The 21599-nt window shown below is 37.7% G+C and overlaps 1 protein-coding gene across 2 annotated transcripts in view; it reads left to right on the top strand.

The window, feature by feature from the left end:
• The first annotated feature begins 918 nt into the window (after positions 1 to 918).
• The window catches only part of Polr3b (RNA polymerase III subunit B), a 126359-nt gene continuing 105678 nt past the window's right edge, over positions 919 to 21599 (top strand). For both annotated transcript variants that reach the window (XM_078052896.1, XM_078052895.1), the window contains exons 1-9: positions 919 to 1174; positions 6816 to 6848; positions 11217 to 11273; positions 11361 to 11425; positions 14435 to 14510; positions 17433 to 17533; positions 18201 to 18292; positions 19487 to 19604; positions 21266 to 21374. In XM_078052896.1, coding sequence (XP_077909022.1) covers positions 1103 to 1174; positions 6816 to 6848; positions 11217 to 11273; positions 11361 to 11425; positions 14435 to 14510; positions 17433 to 17533; positions 18201 to 18292; positions 19487 to 19604; positions 21266 to 21374 — 723 coding nt within the window. In that variant the 5' untranslated portion in view covers positions 919 to 1102. The remainder of the gene's footprint in view (positions 1175 to 6815; positions 6849 to 11216; positions 11274 to 11360; positions 11426 to 14434; positions 14511 to 17432; positions 17534 to 18200; positions 18293 to 19486; positions 19605 to 21265; positions 21375 to 21599) is intronic.

Here is a 21599-nt window from a genome sequence, read left to right as displayed (position 1 = left end):
TAGTGCAAGGCTTATATATTCACAAATTTTCATAACATCGTGGTCAGACATTCATGAAACTTCCTATTTTCACCATTAAAAATGGTGTATAGTTCAGCAGATTAAACACATTCACATTGTTGTGTAACATCAACACCATCTAGAACTTTTACCCCTTCCCAGATTGCAACTATCCATTAAGCAATTATTGGTATCTTTTGTTTTTTTCTAATGGGAATTTTTCCTATTGACTTATATTAGTTTATTTTAGGGAGACAAACTTTTTTTAAATACTCTATTCGTGGATACAATATTTTGGAAAATTTTTAATTTTTCATGGAATCATAAAATCATGTTTAAGAAGCCTTTTCATCAAATCCTGTATGATTTGTTGCCATCCCTGAAGTTCTTTGCCAACTCAACGTTAGGAATACATAAGCTTAGTTTCTTCTAGACCTGTTTTTTAACACTGAGATATTTAATTCATATAGGACATATTAAAAGTACACTCAGATGTATTTTTCTCCCAAATGGCTCTGCTGTTCCAATGTCATTTCGTGGATTCCCGCTACTGATTTAAATGTCATCTTTTTATACTACTCCCTCCATGTGCTAGTAATTTACTCCCAGATCACAGGTCTAGTACCTTGGGAACTTACTACTGTCCTGTTATACCTTAATGCCCAAAGGCATCATCACTAATTTAACCGACTCTATTACTAGCCTTTGGGAAGTTTCTCATCCTTCCATAATGCAGTTTTGGGCTTAGTGAAGTAAATTCTCTGCCTCAGTAATTCAGGTTGCGCAAATTATCAGTTCACATTTTTGTTGGTCTCCATTATTGGAGAATTGGCCATATCCTGTAAGCTCGGGTTGAGGATTATTAAGGTAAGACTTCCGACCTACACCAGAGGGCGCAGTTTCCAGGCTCGGCCTCGGTCACATCCGGTTTCCTCCCCAAGTTCAGTCGAGAACAGGCGGAACCTTTCTGACGTGCCTCGGTTGAACGTACGCGGCGGGGACAGTTTAGGCCACCGAGGACCGCTGTTAAGGCGTGCTGCAGTTTGGGGCGGTGCAGGCGTGCGTGAAGGTTTTGTCCGTTTCTTCTTTTGTCGTGACCGACATGGAAGTGCTAGCGGAGGAATTTGGAAACCTGACCCCGGAGCAGCTGGCAGCGCCGATCCCGACTGTAGAGGTAAGTGACGGAGTGTGGCGAGCGGAAGGGGCCGGGAGACATCTGAGGAGGCGTTTCCCGGAGAGCCGTGGTTTCGGAGGGGCGGAATAGCGGCTTCTGCGCATGCTCAGAGGTTCTGCGCATGCTCAGAGGTCCGCGCGTGCGAGCCTTTTTCCCGATCCGGCGTCCGCGTGCCGGTGAAGGGACTGAATCCGGAGCTGTTTGCAGCGTCCGGGCCTGAGAAGCAGTGCGTTTGGTCCTCTGGATGGAGCTCTTACAGTATATGTGTGCATCGGCAAAGATTGGACCTCGCATTCACCCTGGGGGATCAGTTACATCTTCACGGGTTTACAGAGAAGTGCACTGAGGTCCAGGGGCGTTTAGGCTATTTTCATGAAGCCCCTCAGCTGCTGTAGTGGTAAAACCAAGTCGTGTCAACCCAGGGTAGTCATAATTCCTTTTAACCTAGAGTTAAAGTTTGTGCTGCAAGGCACTTTGCAAACGCCCTGAATATTTATCCAAAATGTTTCTTGTTTTCTGAGGGAAAGCCCTATAACTTAATCAGAATTTCAGAGTTAAGGATAACTTTCATACAGCAAGCTGCCCAATGAGGTGCACCTGTTGCCATTTTTATTTTCTGGAATGGCTCTTATTGTAACGGGTTCACCTTGGTGTTTTGACTGTATTCCTTGTGGTTTTGAAAATTACGTGGTTTCTTTTCCCCAATCTTCTTTTCCCTAAACTTCTCCCTGGTTTTCTTTTTCCTAAACTACTACTTCCTGATCTCTCCTCCCTGATCTCATTTTCTCTGAATCACTTCTATAAAAGTTCCATATTCTTGCAGATGGACAGAATCACAGCCTTTGGGACCGGAGTCCTCTGTGTTTTTCCTTTGCTAGCAAAACAATAAACCTTTTTCCTTTTTCACAAAGCTGCGTCCTTGTTATTGGGTTGGCATTAGGGACAAGGATGGAGCTTTCAGCAACATTATCATAGCCTTTTTGACCTTCAAAATCTTCATTGGCTTGGAATGGGAAAGTAGATAGTCCAGGAAGAGATTCCAGGTAACCCGAACAGGGTGCTTGAAACCCCACAGCAAAACCATCAGTTGAGGAACTGAAATAAATCTGGTGGTTCTAGAGTGAATAAAAAGAGGGGAATAAGAAATGAAGGATATGTAAGGGTTCTAATTATGAAATATATTGTTAGACATCTGAAGGAACTTGGACCCTCTCCCTGGAAGCTATAGAGCATTTAAAGGGTTTAAACGGGAAAGCAACATGATCAGTGATTCTGTTGCATTTGGAGCTGGGGGTATGAGTGTGAGTGGGGTGGGAGCTCAGCAAGCACTGAATTCTAAGAACCTCTTTATAATTATTCGAAGCTTAATAAAGTTGGTTAATGATCATTCCATCAGATTGAATCTGAGTGCCTACAGCACACTGTTATCTGTCATTAGGCAATACTGGATTTTAATTTTGCTGTTACTGATCCCCTACAATGTGTCAGTCTCTGTTTAGCCATAATATGTATTATATTATTTAATCTTTTTAAGTGCTGTTTTTACTTGTTTTACTAGTGTTCTACAGTAGTTAGATAAATAGTCCAGTGTTAAAAGGCTGGTAACTGGCTGATGTAGAATTTGGTCTTGGTCAGCCTGACTCCAGAGTCTTCATAGTTCACTGCTAACTAGACTGAGGAAATAAGCCTGGTAAGTTTGTATTTCTTGACTGAACTTGCAAACTACCAGTACCACAATTCCTTTTTTCTTATTTAGGAATAATAACTCTGTTTCCTGCATCCAATCCATATTACATCTTAAGAGTTCTGTTTTCTAAATATATACAAATCAGAAATTTCATTCCTGTGACTGTCCCAGAAGACATTAGATTTCCTTGCTGTCTGCTGCCATGGGAATCCCATCCATCCATCCTTCGTTCCTTCCTTTCTTTTTTTCAGAGTAACAGACATAAGTTTATTGAAGGGATAAGAAGGGGAAAGGGGACACTCTTGAGGGAGAGAATGGGTCCTCTCAGGAGAAGAACCTCCTATTGTTTCTTAACACTAATGGTTTCTTGTTTTTCTTCCTGTCAGAATTTTCCTTATCTTAGTCTGTGCTGTGCCCTCAGTTCTTAATGTTCTTATTGAGTGAATGAATATGTGAATAACTTTTTATTGCCTTTGACAAATTAGAAGTATTTGGCTAGAATGGCATTTTTAAGTGACACTTTACTGTTTTTTTAATAGGATTTTTTTTCATTTTTTTTAACAGAGAGAGGGAGAGAGAGAGAGAATTTTTTAATATTTATTTTTCAGTTTTCGGCAGACACAACATCTTTGTTTGTATGTGGTGCTGAGGATCGAACCTGGGCCGCACGCATGCCAGGCGAGCACGCTACTGCTTGAGCCACTTTACTGATTTTTTAAAAAAAATTTTTATTTATTTTAGTTGCAAATGGACAATATGCTTTATTTTGTTTGTTTATTTTATGTGGTGCTAAGGATTGAACTCAGTGCCTCGTGTGTCCTAAGCAAGCACTCTGCCACTGAGCTACAGCCCCAGCTCCACTTTATTGATTTTATACTGCTGAATATTATCTTTGCATTTAATTTAATTTGGGGCATACTGAGTTTGAGTGGCCTCTGAATCCGTAAGATGTCTGTGTCCAGTCAGTAGAGTGCACAGGTCAATATCCATCACCAAAGCACTGATATTCACTTATATCGTTCATTTATTCATTCAGTATTTATTGAGGGTCTTTTCCATGCCAGGCTCAATGCTTAACAAGGTAGGTAGATAGAGCCACTGCCCTTGGAAGAATTTACATTTGGAGCTGGGGGAAGGAGTGTAAGGTCGGGTGGGGAAGCTCAACAAATGTGTGAGATCTTGCATGTCCAGCCGTACTTGAGAAGGAGGAAGGATTCTCCAGGGGTCAAACTCTGACCAAACACCTTGACAAATACCACATGTGCAGGGTAGGCAGAGGAAAGCGTAGGAAGAGGCCCAGTAGGGAGGAAAGAGGTCAGAGAAGGAGGTGTCGCAGAAGGCTGTGGTCAGTATGGCTGTGGAGGGTCTGAAGGGAGTGAGTGCCCTTGGAGTTGGTACCTCTGTCAGCCTCCTTGCAGGCAGCTGAGTCAGAATCTGGCAGCCCTGGGATACAGGAGTGGGAAGAGAGGGAGAGTAGCTCGGCGTAGACTGTTCAGGAAGCGGTAGCTGAAAGGAAGAAAGTAAGGGAGAGGCTGCTGGGCCAAGGGAGGTTTTGTTTTTAAATGGAAATATGTAACAGTGCCATGATTTTAAAGAACACATCAATAAAAATATATAGGCTGAGTATCCAGGAGTGGGGGGAACAGAAATGGGATGAGGTTTCCTATCTTCTGGAGGAGATTGGAAGACAATAGTTGTGGCAGATCATCAGCCTCTGACCAATGATTTGGCTTTGGGATGTGAGGAAGTGGGTATGAGATTGGGTGGAGAGTGGGGTGGGGGAGAAATTTGAGATGTGGGAATAGGAACATGAGGGACTGGATTAATTTGTAGGATTGCTATAACAGAGTCCCACAGAAGCATAGCTTGAGCAACTGAAATTTAATTTCTCACAGTTCTGGAGACCTGAAGTCATAGCAGAGTTGATTCCTTTTGTAGTCTGGGTGGAGAATCTGTTCCATGCCTCTCATCTAGCCTCCGGTAGTTTGCTGGCAATCTTTGGATCCCTGGCTTGTAGAAACTTTGTCCTGATCTCTGCCTTCATCTTCACATGATACTGTCCTTAGTCATGTCTCCTTTGTGGAGATCAGCCAAGTTGAATTAGGTCTCACCCTAGTGACCTCATCTGAACTATTACATCTGTAACAACCGAATTTCTAAATAAAACTCACATTCTGAGGTACTAGGGGTTAGAATTCAACATAAGGATTTTAGGAGGACACGATTCATCTTTTGTTAGTTGTGAGTCTCCTCCTTGTTCTTTTTAATATTTACATATAATTTATTATTAAGTCTTCAATTACATTAGTTTTGATAATTACTCAAATAACTATTGTCCAATACATGTTATAGAACAGTTCCATTAACCTATGATCCTTTTCTATTCTTCCCCCCACCCTGTCAACTTTTGAGTTCTTTCATTATAGATTGGTTTGGCTGACTCCTTTTTTTCTTCTTTTCTTTGGTACCAGGAATTGAACCCAGGGGCATTTAACCACTGAACCACATCCCCAAACCTTTTTTTTTAAATTTTGAAATACGGTCTTGCCAGGGTGTGTAGGGCTTCACTAAGTTGCAGGGGCTGACTTTGAACTTGTGGTCCTCAGTATGATTACAGACGTGTAACAATATGCTCGGCCTGGCTGACTCCTTTCTTAAAAATGTTTCTACCATCTTCGGTTTGTCTGCTTCCCCTGCTGGCCACTCCTCAGTCTCCATCTGTAGATGTTGGAGTGTTCTTGTTCTCACTTTGTGGAGCTCCTTTCCATTTCCACTCTTATGGTTTTAATTACAACCTGTTTGCTAATCTATCCTTAACTTACACCTCCAGACTGACTACTCTGCTCCCAAATTCAGACCATGCGTTGCCTACTCCATGTTTCACTGGAATGTGTGATGCATATCTCAAACCAAATTTCCCCCTAACCAAACTCCCATTGCTTCTCCACAACTAAGCCTGCTGCTCTTGCAAGGTTCCCTGTATCCTCGACTCCATCAGTAGCTCTAGTCTGGTGGCCCTGTTCCTCCATCTGCTCAGGCCAGAAAACAAGGTATTGATTTTGACTCCATTTTATCGAGTCCTGTTGGCTGTAACTGAAAGCTTGTCTCCAAACTAATAATTACTCACTACTTGTTGTTACCAGGTTGGATTGTGGCAATCAGACACCAAGTGATCTTCTTGCTTTTAATCTTGCTTATTCTTAAACTGGTAGCAGGAGTGATCAGTTAAGGTGAACCAGATCATCACTCTTCTGCTCAGAGCCTTCCAGTGCGTCTCAGGTCACCAGAGTGAAAGCCAGATTTTGCTCTGAGGTTCTACATGATCCTTCCTCAGGAATTGTGTAGTGTGACCTTAGACTCAACTGTAACCATATGTCAGCATTTCCATTAACAAATAAGATGCCATATGTGAAAAGAGACTATCATGGTAAGCAATAGTCCAGTGCCCCAAAACTCAAGAAGCGTGACGGTTAGAATCATTTACTAGAGAAGCAAATGCCATATGTGCCACCCTTCCACATCCTTGAGGTGTGCTCTAACCTGGCACCAGTGCAGAGAGAATGGGAGGGAGAAAGGAAGACTCCCTTTGAGGCCTGAGACCCACTCCCCCACCAGCTTCTAAAACTTACTATTCCTTTCTCAAACAAGCCAACCTCATTTACTAAGGAAGTATCATGAGAATAAAGTGTGAAAAATATTTGGAATCTTGAGTCATCAGGAAGAGATTAAATGTTAGTATGTTTAGGCCATCTATGATATATATTTATGTGTATATACATACATTTGAATGCATGTATGTGTATACACACACACTATTTCCATAAAAGGGGTTATAATTTTAAAATCTTTTTGTTTTGCTTTGTTTTGCTCACTGTGATAAAGTTTTTATAACTTCATATGAAAGTATTATGGTGCTGGCATAGAGTTCTGATATTCTTTTTGTTTGGTTCACAGGAAAAATGGAGGCTGCTTCCAGCATTTTTAAAGGTAATTGTTTAACATTTAATAATTGGTTATATTTCACATGTTAAAAAAAAAGTTAAAAAGCACCATTTTTAAGATTGAATTTTTATTGCCAACTATCATGTTTTTACTTTGTATAATTGTGTGCTTTGCTAGATTTTGCCAATACAGGGAATTATAACTTTTTTTTTTTAAGTGGTAGTCCTGGGAATTGAACCCAGGGGTGCTTTACCACTGAGCTACATCCCTAATCCTTTTTGTTTTTAGAGACAAGGTCTTGCTACATTTTCCAGGCTGGACTCAAACTTGCGGTACTCTTGCCTCTCCCAAGTCTCTGGGATTATAGGCATGTGCTACTCCACCCATCTGGCTAATAGGAGGAATTTTAAGATAAAATCACTCCCCTTATCGTGCTGGTTGGGCGGGAGTGAATGTGGATTTGAGGGGTGGTAATCTAATTTTACAGAGAAGAAACAGTATATTTAGAAGCATGGCACATGCATAATTAGAAATAAAATACTGTTGGTAAGAGGGATGTTACAGGTGGTCAGAGATGCCCACCCAGACATAAACTGGATTTTAAGCGTAAAGAGTTGAACTAAGATGAAAACGATGCAGAAAGTATGGCTTACTCAGAGTGCTTAAGAGGAGCCTCCACAGCATCTGTGAGAAACAGAGACTAGTCTGTTTGGCTGGAATGAATGGGTAGATAGTCAGAGGAGCTGTTGAGTTTAATATAATATGGTGTAGGGCTTCAGTTTGAGAGGACTTATGTTTAGTAGTAGGTATCTTAGTGAGAGTCCACTTGTTACCCACGAGGGTGGCTATAATCAAAAGTCAAGACAATATGGGGACATTAGAATCTTTATGTGCTATAGGGAGAATGCACGATGTTGCAGCTGCAGCATTTTTGGTAAACAGCCCAGCAGTTCCTTGAATGGTTAAACCAATTTACCTTATAATCTAGAATTCTGCTCCTGGGTATCTAGCCAAGAAAAATGCAAACAAAAGTCCACCCAAAAACTTTTATATAAATGCCAGCATTATTTATAAGCGCCAAAAAGGAGAAAAACTACAAAGGAACATCAACCAATGATAAGATTTCTTAAATGTGCTGTAGTCATACAATGGGGTATTACATGGCAATTAAGAAAGATCAAGTACTGATACATATTACATCCTGAAGGAATCTTGGAAGCATTATAAGTGAAAGAGTGGAGACTTAAAAATAAGCAGTTTTGTTCAGTTAAGTCAGTATCACAGGCCAAAGAGAGAGGCTGGAGAAGTTGTCAGGGCCTGAAATCTGATCAAACGTAAAAGCCATGGTAAGAATTTGGCTTTTAAAAGTCATAAGAAGCTAATGAAGAGTTTTTAATAGAGGAGTGACCATGCATGAAATAAAATGGTAGTGAGGTCAAGGGAAGGTTGTTTTTTGTTTTAGTTTGTTTTTAAGGAACTGTATATAAGCAAAGAAGAGGAGTGGTATTTATGATTCAAAAGAGGAAAAGAACTGATGGCATATAGTCCAAGAAAAGGTGGAGAACTCACTAGAGATGTAAGATTGTGGTTATTGTATTTCTTCATTTAAGTTGGGGTTCTCCAGTAAGGAGGTGCCTCATAAAAATAAAAATAGATCTACCATGTGATCAGTTATCCCATTGTGGGTGTCTATCCAAAGGAAATGAAATTAGCATATCAAAGAGATACCTGCATGCCTGTGTTTGTTGCAGCACTATTTACAGTAACCAAGATGTGGATCAACCTAGGTGTCTATCACTGGATGAATGGATTAGGAAAATGTGGTATATGTACACAGTGCAACATTGTTCAGCTGCAAAAAGAATGAAATTCTGTTGTTTAGGTCAAAAAGCATGGAACTCAAGGACATTATTTTAAGTTAAATAAGACATACAAAGAAAAACAAATGCCATATGTTCTCTCTCAAATACCATATGTTCTTTCTTATAAACTAAAGAGTTATTTCAAGGTAGAAAAGAGTAGAATAGTAATTCCTAGAGGCTAGAAGAGTGGTGGGCAATGGAGATGGAGGTTGGATAATGGGTACCAAAACACAGAGAGGAGAAATGAGTTCTGGTGTTCTCCAGTGTAGTTGAATGACTGTAGTTCACAAGTCTGCTGTATTTTAAGAAGTAGAGGAAGGCCCAAGGCCTCGCACACAAGGTAATGATAAGGAGAGGGAAAGCTAGTCCGTCAACTGAAGGACTAGCTTTCCCTCTCCTTATCATTACCTTGTGTGCACATGTTGTACACATTGTGTGCACATGTTGAGATATCACACTGTAACCTGTAAGCATGTAGAATTGTGTGAATTTAAAAGAAAAAAATTAGAAAACAGAAAAAGTAAAGCTAGGTTTCTCTACTCAGACCACCTTGGAATGTATTTGTTCATGAACAGAAATTTAAAGATTTTAATATGTAACTAAATATTAATTCAAAGAATACAAAACTTGTAGTTTTCCAGAAGGTGCTGTTTTTGGCTGACAGCATCAGCACTCAGAAGTCTTTTTTTGCCTGGAGTGACAGTGGTAAAGAGGGGCAGGTGTAAATACCTGTACTTATACGTTTTGCATAAGTACCAAATGGAGTGTGCTTGACTTGAGAGCATTTTTCTTTTTGGTGAGGATACCAATCACCTTTTGGGTTTTGGTTGACTTTCAGCTCACCATGAGCCAGAAATGTGAGCTGGTTTCCATAACAGAACTGTAATATTCAGTATGAGGGAGTATACCAGTCAGATTGTTGAGCATGCTGCCAGGGAGCAGCATTCAGGTGCCCATGCTAGGAGGAATGTTGGCAATCTGGAGTATGGGCAGAGCAGGCCACTGCAGCTGGAGGTTCTGAAAGGCATGCATGTGAGAGGTAGTTGAAGGGTCTGGTCTACTTAGAAGTGAGACCCTGAGAGAGAGGTGAGGAACAAACAGACGATCCTTCCTAGAGAGGACATGGAAATTGAGGGGCATAATCATCTCTTTAAGAGAAAGTTAAGTCTAAGAGGTAGAAATAAGGAAGAAAGACCTCATATCATTATAAAGTTGAGGTTTTTTTCTCTGAAATTAGGACTGTTTCAAAATGGAATGGTTGCTTTGTAAACTAATGAGCACCCTAATAAAGGAATTACAATTAAAACAGGTTCTCTAGTTGTGTCTATTAAGAATATTCTAGAATTGTTGAATGGTATGTTTGAAGATTAATGTAAAAAATGAATATGCGTAGCCCTTTTAAACGCTGAGATTTTAGAGTCTTATGTGTTTATTTTGTCTTGTCCATAGCAGTACATAAGCTGTCATTATACAGTTGATGCTGACTGACTTCTGAGACAAAATAGACTGCTGACTTGTGTCTGATCTTAGGTTCCCTAGGTTTCACCTCCCCTTTTGATTTTAAATGCAATTATTTTCATCTTTCTTAATATTGTGATCCTCCCTTATTCTTCTGTAAGATGGTATGAATGATTAGGGATTTATGAAAACGGGATCTATTTTTCATGATCCCTGATCAAAAGTCAGAATTACAACAAATTAAAAGATCTAATGGACTTTAAGTTGGGATGTTAGAATGGGACAGTACCTCATGCTATAAAATCTACATATTCTAGCTGAGCTGAGCAGAGGAGGTGGGCTTTATAGGCAGAAAAGGTCTGGAGAAGGCAGAAAGAGGTAGCAAAAATTGGATTGGCCTTTTCAAAGTTACTTCCTTATAGAATTAAAACAGGGGATTTCCCTGTCATTCTGGTTCAGTTAAACTAATCTCCTTGTGACTAATTGCTGTCAATCGCCTATTTGGGGGAAACTGGCCCCTTTCAATGTTAGTTTGATTACATGGCCCTTAGCACAAGTGACTCCATTTTGGTTTGATCTGGTCTACTGGGACCTAATACAGGAGGCTAGTACAACAAAGAAAATAGACGTTGAGGCTTGAAGAAATGATGCTCAATTGCTATGTTCTCTGCCCCTCCTTGGATTTATTAGCTTCTGGGAAGTCAGTAGGTATATTTAAATACTCATATCTTGAATCCCAAAGGTCAGTTTGCTTCTTTTTTTAATATTTATTTTTTAAGATTTAGCAGTACACAATATTTTATTTTGATATGGTGTTGAGGATCGAACCCAGTGCCTCATACATGCTTGGAGAACTCTATCACTGAGTTATAACCCCAGCCCTCAGATTGCTTCTTAAGGAGGAAAATTTGAGAGTGTACTAAGATGGTAGAGAAAAGTAATGACACATTAATGAAAAGTTTTGCTTCATCAAATTCATGGATATTTTCTTTGCTTTGGTTTTGAGAAAAATTTGATCATCATGTTTGGTTAGAGTGAATTATATAATCTATTATTTTATTAATGACCTACTTTGTATTTTCTGTCTGTTTAGGTGAAAGGCCTTGTGAAACAGCACATAGACTCATTTAACTATTTCATTAATGTAGAGGTAAGCATCAGATCTTAGACACAGACATAAGCTAAAATTTAGTTGGAAGCCAGAGCCCAGTTCCTAATGTTGCGCTTTCTACTGCAGATAAAGAAGATAATGAAAGCTAATGAAAAAGTTACAAGTGATGCTGACCCCATGTGGTACTTAAAGTAAGGAACCAACTATGAGTATACTATTTTGATTTGTTGAACATTTTTTAAAGTGAATGTAGTTGCTGTCGAAACTTTTTTTTGTGTGTGTGTGGTGCTGGGGATTGAACTCAGGGTCTTGTGCATGCGAGGCAAGCACTTTACCAACTGAGCTATATCCCCAGCCCATGTTGTCAAAACTTTTATAAAATTATTATTTTTTAAAAATATTTATTCTTTTAGTTTTGTTTTATTTATTTATTTTTATGTGACACTGAGGATCGAACCCTGGGGCTTCGCACATGGTAGGGTAGCACTCTAGCCCTGAGCCACAACCCCAGCCCCATAAAATTATTTTTCAGTCCCTTTAATAAGGTATATAAACTGCTCAAGTTTAATTTTGTTTAATGTATTAGCTCTCTTTTTTAATACCTTTATTTGTTTATTTTTAATGTGGTGTCAAGGATCGAACCCAGTACCTCACATGTGCGAGACAAGCACTCTACCACTGAGCCACAACCCCAGCCCCTGAAGTTTAATTTTTAGTTGGCAGACTAATTAAACAAGTAGAGTTATGATTGAGAAGTTACTAAGACTGTTTATATTTTAACTATTTTATACAAACTTTTATTTTAGTAATAATTTTATAATGATAAATAATAATTTTAAATAAATTTTAATAATTTATAATGAATTTTTAATAATTTAAAATAAGTTTTTAATAAATTTTTAATAATGTTATAATAGAAAACTTGCAAAAATAGTATGGAGTTCCCATGTATTCTTTACCCGGCTTCCATTAATACATCTTACATAACCATAGTGCAATTAATTAAAAAAAATTTTTTTTGGTAGTTGTAGATGGACAGAATGCCTTTATTATATTTATTTTTATGGGGTGGTAAGATCAAACCCAGTGCTTAACATGTGCTAGGCAAGTGCTCTACCATTGAGCTACAGACCCAGCCCCCATGGTGCAGTTATTAAAACCAGAAAGTTAGCATCCATTCAGTGCTACCAAATAGTCTGTGTGCCTTATTTGATTTTTTTCTCACCAATGTCCTATTTCCGGGCAGGAATCAATCTGGAGCCCTTTGTTACATTTAATTGTCTTGTCTCTTCAGTCTGCAATAGTCTTGGTGTTTTTTGACCTTGACGCTTTTGAACAGTCTGGTCAGTGTTTGCAGAAAGTCCTTTAACTTTTGGTTTTGTTTGATACTTGCTCATGATTAGATCAGTTATGCATATTCTTTTTTTTTGCAATGTCACAGAAGCAATGTTTGTGCAATTTTCACCAATTCATATCTGGATACAGATGTCAGTATATTTTATTACTGATTTTAACTTTGTTCACTTGTTAAGTGGTATCTTCCCAGTTTGTCTACTATAAAGTTACTGCTTTTCTTTTTGTAATTAGTGTCTTATGGGAAGATCCTTTGAAACAATGCAGATATCTTATTTCTCATCATACTTTCCTAATTTTAGTATATATTGATGGTTTGTAAGACTAACCATAACAGTTATTATTGTAGTGTAATGGTGAATGTGAATCTCTGTTTCCATCATTTCATCTGCTTTCCCTTTCCTCATTTATCTTCCTGTGTAGTAACTGATATAAATTTGGACTCATGGATATTTGTTTTATTCCCTTGGTCTAATCCAGTACTCTCATGCTGTTGCTCACTCTGACTCAGCTTTGGTCATAGCACATCCTTCAAGGTGACTTCTTGCCCCATTGTCTCTGATACCATTCCAACAACTTTCTCTCTTTCCTTATTTGTAACTTCTGTCTCAGTAAGAAATATTATGTACAATTTTTTGATTTTTTTAAAATCATAGACTATACATAAAGTAACTTACAATTATTAACTCATACCTCTGTGAGATAGGCTCCACCACGCGGCCTGCGCAATGGTTTCATTAATGAGGTTCTAAGCATAAAGTTAGCTAGCAGAGATCGAAATAAAACACACAGACTCAGTTACCTTATTTCTATTGCCAGGTCCGAGTCGGCTCCCCTCTCTGGTTCCCTCCTCTAACCGCCCAGCAGGGCAGCAAGGATTACTCAGGGCTAGCAGGAGAGAGAGAGTGAACACGCCTGGGAGTAGCTTTTTATTGGGGAACAAGAGATTCAGGGGAGAATTTCATCCAATGAAGGTTGAGGGGGGACTGCACTCCAAGGTCAGAGTCAGTGATTGGGCCCCCAGGGTCAGTGGTCAGGCACACCCCTCACAGATGGGCTCTCTCATCAGGAAAGGGCTGGGGAAGCTCCGACACAGCCAGAGCGCCTCAGGCCCTTAACGGGAGCCACCCAATCGTGTCAGAAATGGCTTCCCACAATAGGCTCCATTTTGCAGGTTGTCTTTTTTGTTTTGAGGTTTAAAGTGGCCAATCAAAATGCTGTTTTTTAGATTCTTTTCTTTCCCACCTTTCAGTATAGTTATGCTCTTTGATGATACAATTAGATTTGTATTCTATTTTGGGTTCCCCTACATCCATGTTGATTTTACTTATGCTTTTTGGGGGGAGATTGTGTGAATGAACCATTGTTATGATGATGAGTTAGCCTCTACAAAATGTGTCTTCAAAAAATTGGTGCTTCCCTTCCATTTCCCACACACTCCCTGTAGGCCTCCTTGCTTTATCCTTCCCATGTTTCTTTTTCATCGATGAGCATATATTTTCCCCTCTTATGTCCTCCTTATTTGAATGATAGCATATCATAGATACCCTTTTTGTACTTTGCTTTTTTCATTGTGTATCATTCTTATGGAGCTATATTTTCAGTATTTGTATAAAGAGATTTACAATTTTTTAAAAGATATTTTGATAGTATTTTCTTTCATTTGTAAAACTACATGTACTATCACTTCAAAAAAATGTTCAATTATAATTTTTAATTTGTTACCCTTTGCAAAGTAATGATTTGTCAAAGCAGAATTCTTATATTTGGGAGGAAAATAGCTTCTTTTTTTAAAAAATGTGTTTTTTGAAGAAAGAAAATATATAATGGAATAATCTGCTTTTCAGATATCTTAATATCTATGTTGGGCTTCCTGATGTTGAAGAAAGCTTCAATGTAACTAGACCAGTGTCTCCCCATGAGGTAATTATAAACATTATTTTATTTATTTATTTATTTATTTTATTATTAGTTGTTCAAAACTTACAAAGCTCTTGACATATCATATTTCATGCATTTGATTCAAGTGAATTATGAACTCCCATTTTTACCCCATATACATAAAAAACATTATTTTAATTGGACTTGTTTGCTTTGACTCAAAGAATCTGCCGTCTTAAAAGATTACTTTAAAACATGCTTAAAAAAAACCAAAAAACAAAAAACCAACACTTCTGAGACAGAGATAACCAAATTAAATAAACACTTGTGTACAGGTTGAAAGTTCCTAATCTGGAAACCCAGAATTCAAAACTGAGCATTCCAGTGCTCACCTGATAAAGTTTATGCAGATATTTCAGAATATGAAAAAAATCTGAAATTTCTAATTTTTTGGATCCCATGTAATTTTGGATAAGTGACATTCGGCCTGTACTATACTGTGTTAGGAAATAATTCTGTTGTATTTATTTTGTCATTCTGTCCTGATTAGCATGCACTGTTGTATAACTGCCGTATTTGTATCCAGTTTCAGAGCTTTTTGGTAATCTTCATACCATTGCTCAGCCACTGTACCTCAAGTACTATGCTCTTCATTGCAGGGGTCTCTCACCTGATACACCTTTGAGGATTCGCCAGGCATTGTAAATAGACCAAGAACTAGGAGCTTGTAGTCTCGTAGGAGAGATGGATGAGAAGAAAGCTGAAATATAGTGGCTTTACTAGAGCTATAGACAAAGGCTTATAGAAAGGCAGGCCCTTTTATTGGCTTTTAATATTTTCTTGATTTCAGATTCCTCCATTAAGGGTCTATAATTAGGAAATGATTTAGGAAAGAATATGAATTTTGTAGGTCATGTTGTAGTCAAGTGAAAACTAAAATAGCAATCAGGAAATATAGGGATCTTTACTGAAGAACAAATAAGGTGTTCAGTATGATGGTTATTGTCTAGGTAGTATGATCAAGTAACCAGACATTCTGTATTGGTAAATTTTGTTCTTATTTATACACCAAGTATTTGTTGAACATTTCTTCTGTGTCTAAATATTGAAAAAAGAAGCGAGATACATACTCTGTGGAGAGATTAAAATAATGAAACACATGAAGCAGATACCAGGGTTGCAATTTGAATGCTTGGAAGGGCCAGGTCTGTGAGGTAAGGTAGATTTGTGGTGAGGTGGAAAAGGGGTGTGGCCAGGACTGTAGGGTAAGGAGAGTATGTGTCCCAATTTGACTTCTCCCTCCTCCAATTTCCACTTTGCTAGATCTTTCCATTTTTTAAAGAACAAGGCAGCCAATTGGCAATCTAAAAAAATTATTTTCCAAACTCTGTTACTGAGTTCAGAGAAGGGAGAAGACAATTTGAAGTTTAAGAAGGCTAAGGCTTTGTTACTATAATTGGTTTTTCTGGTGTTGAAGAAAATATATAGATATTATTGTAATTAGAGATGAAAGGCAAAGATTTCTTGGATGGATTTTAGCTCTTGCAGAGCTGGGGAGAGTGTGAGCAGGTTGGGGGCCTGTGCAGCTGCTGCAGGCTCCATCAGAATAGCCCCACTCCTGTGGTCAGAGCAGACAAGGGGATGCAGACCTCAGGGCCCGTGGAGCGGGGACCTAGTTAGTTTTTTTTTTTTTAATCACATCTGTGGAATTTCATTTCTGTTGAAGGGGTGGATCTGTTAAAACTCATTGAATGCTTACCTATTATGTACATTACATTAATTTTATTAATAAAAATAATATTTATATATACAAGGCATCATGCTAAATTTTTTTTGTTTTTTACACTCAGGAAATTAAAATGATCATTCTCATCCCCATTTTTTATTTGAGGAGACTGAGATGTAGAAACAGAAGTGGTGGAGCCAGGATTTGAAACTAGGCAGTAGAGCCCACACTCTTGGTACCATGCCATACTGCCTTAGTCTGTCCTGAAATAGGAGGCTTGACCTAGTTAATATAAGTATATAAATAATTTTTAATATTTAAAATGTCAGACACTGTTCTAAAAACTATAGACGTTTAAATATAACTATTTTTTGTTCAATAGAAGCCAGAGAGAGGATTTAGCACCATGAGTTATATGGTTGATATTCAGAAAAATTATCTTTTTTGAAACTACAACCATCAATCTAATAGAAAAGTCATCAGAAAATTTGGATGTGGTTTCCTTATGTCTGATAATGGCTCAGGCAAGGCATCATTTAACTTGTCACTGCCATGTCAAACTGCATAGGGCAGCAGTATCTAAAATCTCACAGATGGTTCCAGAATTGTTAGACTGATTCAGTGAGTGATTTGTGCATAACATATCACTTGGTAAGGAGTTTAGTGTATTTGGAGAATATTTAAATATGGTTTTAATTTGTGTGTGTTTACATACTATAGGCACTGTTATCTTGGTTGTAAACTGTTTTGAACAGTACACCCAGGCACATTGATTACTTTCCACGGATTTACTTTGTAAGGAACATCATTGTTTTAAAGATACAGGGGGAGACTGGTGATGGCTCCAGATGAGTGAGAAGAAAATCAATATCAGATTTATTGTTTCATCTCTGAGCTGGCAGAACCAGGGATGCTGTTGCAATGTCTGGATCAACACGTGATGTCAGGACAGGGACTATGGCTTAGAGCAACAGCTCTTGTGTAGCATATGTGAGAACTTGGGTTTAATCTCTAGCACCACAAAACAAAACAGAAAAACATACATGATTTCATCTACCTCGTGGGGAAGGCATGTTGATAACTCTCAATTCCCTAAGGCAGCACATTGAACAGCTCAGTGGAAGGAAGATCAAATTTCAGTGTGGGGCACACTGCCACTAGATTTTGAATTCTGAAGAGGTCAGAACCTGTTCTTTTCCAGAAAGGAGGAGTAATAATTCTCTGATTCTATTTTTCAGTGCCGCTTGAGGGACATGACATATTCTGCCCCCATTACAGTGGATATTGAATACACCCGAGGCAGCCAGAGGATCATCCGCAATGCCTTACCCATTGGCAGGTAAGAAATGAAGCCCATACTGCAGCCACACTGCCTCAATTCCAGACTTATGATGTGACCTTGAATAAGTTCTAAAGTTTTTGTTTGTTTTCCTTCATTTCCTCGTCTGAAATATGTAGGAAATGATACTTATTTCATTGGGTTGTTTTTTGGATCTGATGAGCCAACACTTGTAAGGCATGTACAGAAATGCCTAACTTAGAATTGTGGTTGTTATTAATTGTGAAACTTTTTCTGTAAAGTTGGGGAAAATGCTTCCCTTTCCTCCTTTGCCAAGATTTTTTTTTTTAAATTTCCTGATTAGTTTTGATTGTCTCTTGTCCTTACACTTGGTTTCTCTGCGTTATTCCGAGTAACTGCATTCATGATACATTTATCATGAGTGAGGAGTTATTGTCATTTCTGACTTTCACTAAAATCAGTATGCACAATTTAAGCTAAATGTTTGAGATTTTATTTTCTATGCTAGAAAAGTAGTACCCTGAGAAAATTCTTTGTTTCTTGTGTCTCTTTCATATAATATTGTTCCTTTGCCTTTCTAACAGAGTGCACAGAAATGCAGAACCCTTAGTGATGTGTGCACTGCACGTATTGTCTTCTTTGCAACTTTTGCCAGTGACTGTTTGAACATGTTATTTTCTTTTTTTTTTTTTTTAATTTTGAACAGGATGCCCATAATGTTGCGAAGTTCAAATTGTGTTCTTACAGGGAAAACACCAGCAGAATTTGCCAAACTAAATGAATGTCCTTTAGACCCAGGTATGTGCAATAGCTTGGATTTACCCCCTTTCATTTTTTTTTCTTTGTTCTGATGTAGCTGTCGTTTAACATTTTCCTTAAAACAATATCAGCCTTTCTGCCTTATAATGAACAATATTGTATAAAACTGTGTTCACAAAACATCTGAAAATTTGGCTCCAGCTTTATTCTCTTAGTCTATATTTCTAAAAATATGCTGTTTCCTGTTTTGAGTTAGATTTGAAATTTTAACACCCCAAGTTCTGACTTACTTCCATGGTTCATTAGACTCTGCTTTTTATGCATGCTCAATGTTTTCTTTGGGGATGCTTAAAATTCAAGAGTAATTGACCCAAGTTACTTGTCTAGCCTGGTTTAAAGTGGCTCACTTTAGTCTGTTGTAAGTACAGCAAAGGAGGGAAAAATTGGAAGTCTTTTTAGTTGTTGTTTAAATTTTAAAAATTATATATGTACTTATTTTTAGGCAGTTTCTTTGGTGAAGTTTCAAAATGTAACACATAACAGAAAATCGTCTTAATACCTTAGTTCACATTTAACACTGACTTATTTTAATTTATAGTCACTTTAAGTCCTATATAGTTGCATTGATGTGGAATCCTAGAAGTTTTTGGAAGAAAGTTCATAGAACATGATTTTACTAGACTAACAAAATGTTTCATAAGTCAAATGTGCTGCCTTGTTTCACTTATATTCTGCAGGAGAATTGAAGTCTTGATCTACTCTGAATTGTGTGCAAAAAAATAAAGTGTAATGTTATGAGTTTTTCTAAATAGGTTATCTAGGAAACCTAATCTTAGTCTACTATAGTCACTGATTTGTTAGAAAACTTGGAATAAATTTCAGTTTATGTTGAAGACTGTTTGTTACTTTTGTGCTTAAGGAATCTGAAGTTTAATTTAGTGTCTTTCTTTTTTCATTTACATGCTCTATGTGTCAGGGGATGGTAATATGGACACCAACAGGATATAGCATATGTCTTTAAGAAGGGTATTATCTTGCGACTCATTTGTATGAAATCATGTGCTGACACTGTCATTCATCCAACATAAAACAGTATCGGCAGCACCTTCAGGTTAAATGATCACCAGTGCCACAGAGCATTGGAGATGTGATCTCTAATCAGGAGATCCTACACTGTTCAGTCACATTAGCTGAAGAAAAGATGGTAAAACTTTCCTTGTTTCCTCTGGACAGGTGGCTACTTCATTGTTAAAGGAGTTGAAAAAGTCATTCTTATCCAAGAACAACTGTCTAAGAACAGAATCATCGTGGAGGCAGATAGGAAAGGGGCTGTGGGAGCTTCTGTTACCAGGTATGGGAAGCAGAGATAGTGCTGTTCAGGTATGTTGATATTCCAGGTGGCTGTCATCCTCTATGGAGACTGTCAGTGTTTCTCTTGATAGCAGATATTATGATTTTGAAATTATCTGCATTCAATTTACTGTGTAAGTCTCTAATTTATAGGGTATTGATTGATTGATTTGGATACTGGGAATTGAACCTAGGTGCACTCAACCACTGAGCTACATCCTGAGCACTTTTAATTTTATTTACTTACTTTTTGAGACAGGGTCTTTCTAAGTTACTTAATGCCTTGCTAAGATGCTGAGGCTGGTCTTGAAATTGTCATCCTCCTGCCTCAGCCTTCTCAGTCACTTGGATTTCAGGTGTGTGTCACCACACCCAGGTAGGATATTGATTTTAAAATTTCAATGATGAGTATGTGAGACAGCATTTGAAATGTGACTATTTAAGTTGGATTTTCTATTAATCTATAGCATAAAATGAACTTGTATAAAATAAAACATAACAAAAGTACTCCAGTTTTTCATGCTTATTTTCATTCTGACCATTTATATGTATATTCCTTCATTCTTATAGGCAGAGGCCATTTTATATTCATTATATAATGAATTACATCACAAACTTAATTTTCTAGACTAGCCTCATTTACAATGTATTTGTTTTGTACAAAACCATCTCTTATATCATTTATGTAACCTCTTTTCTGTGTTTTATTCATGTCTTCACTTTTCTCTCTGATAGAAAGGCAGCTAACAGTAATGATAGTTTATCGAGCACTTACTAGCAGCTAGGAAGTATCTTAAGTACTTTAGTTTTATTTGTCACTGCAACTCTTCACGATTAAATGGTACCACCTCCATTTTATAGATGAGTAATAAGCCCAGAGCTCACCTTGGTTGTAAGAAGTAGCCATCATTTGAACCCAGATATAATAATTCTACAACCTACATCTTTCCACTATATACAGTTTTGGAGCCAGTCTGGATTTGAATCCCACAAGTGCATTTCTGACTGATACTGAAGAGGGCAGTTACTTAGATTCATTTTCTAGGACAGCACTTCTAAATAAGTTATTATGTAAAAGATTAGTGAGTCGTGGTGCATAGTATGTTGTAGGTAATGAGTATGTTATACTATTGTGGTTGAATAGAGCTTCCAAATGCTTTTAAAGTCATTAAGAATTTTAAAACTAAAAGAGGTAGTACTAGAAGGAGATTACTTAGTGTTTTTGTGGCTTCAGTGTATACAAAGACTGAAGGTGAGTCTTATTGGAGTATTAATTTAACGTCCATTTATTTCCTCTTATTTCTACTTTTTTCAATGTGGCTTTGGGCCCATTTTTAATTATTTCTTTTTTTTTTCTTTTCAGTACATGAAAATAGTCATGAATGTATGCCCTTCACTGGATAGAGTAATTCAGGTGAAGTTAAAGTGAAGTAGGTCAGGAGGTGACTGTCACTCATTTATCCACAAAGCTTCTACCATAATCTCAAAGCTAAAGAAAAATAGGTTGTTTTTTTTCCCAAATCCCCCATACCGAAAAAAAGAAAGAAAAAAAAAAGAATTTTAGTGTTTTCAAATTAAACCTGGTTGATGGATGCTCATTATTACTACAGTTGAATGTTACTGAGTGAGGATGCAGCTTAACCAACTTGTATTTATGCATAGCTCCACCCATGAGAAGAAAAGTAGGACTAACATGGCTGTGAAGCAGGGGCGGTTTTACCTGAGGCATAACACCTTGTCTGAAGATATACCCATTGTCATCATATTTAAGGTAAGATTGCTGCTCTCTTTTGACACTAGAAAGAATTTTTTCTCTATTTTCATAGCTAATTAGAAGTTTGCAAAGTAAGGAATTCTAGGAGTAGAGGGGTTGGTGAGGTAAGGAATTCTAGGAGTAGAGGGTATGGTGACAGTCATATGATTCATCTTAAATTGAAAGTTAATAAAACTGAGGTTCATATATATTTTTAAAAATTATTTAAATATTTTATTTGAA

Source organism: Ictidomys tridecemlineatus, chromosome 6, assembly GCF_052094955.1.
Source record: "Ictidomys tridecemlineatus isolate mIctTri1 chromosome 6, mIctTri1.hap1, whole genome shotgun sequence".
Taxonomy (NCBI): domain Eukaryota; kingdom Metazoa; phylum Chordata; class Mammalia; order Rodentia; family Sciuridae; genus Ictidomys; species Ictidomys tridecemlineatus.
The sequence above is the reverse complement of the archived record's forward strand: the minus strand, read 5'-3'. Positions and strand labels throughout refer to the sequence as shown.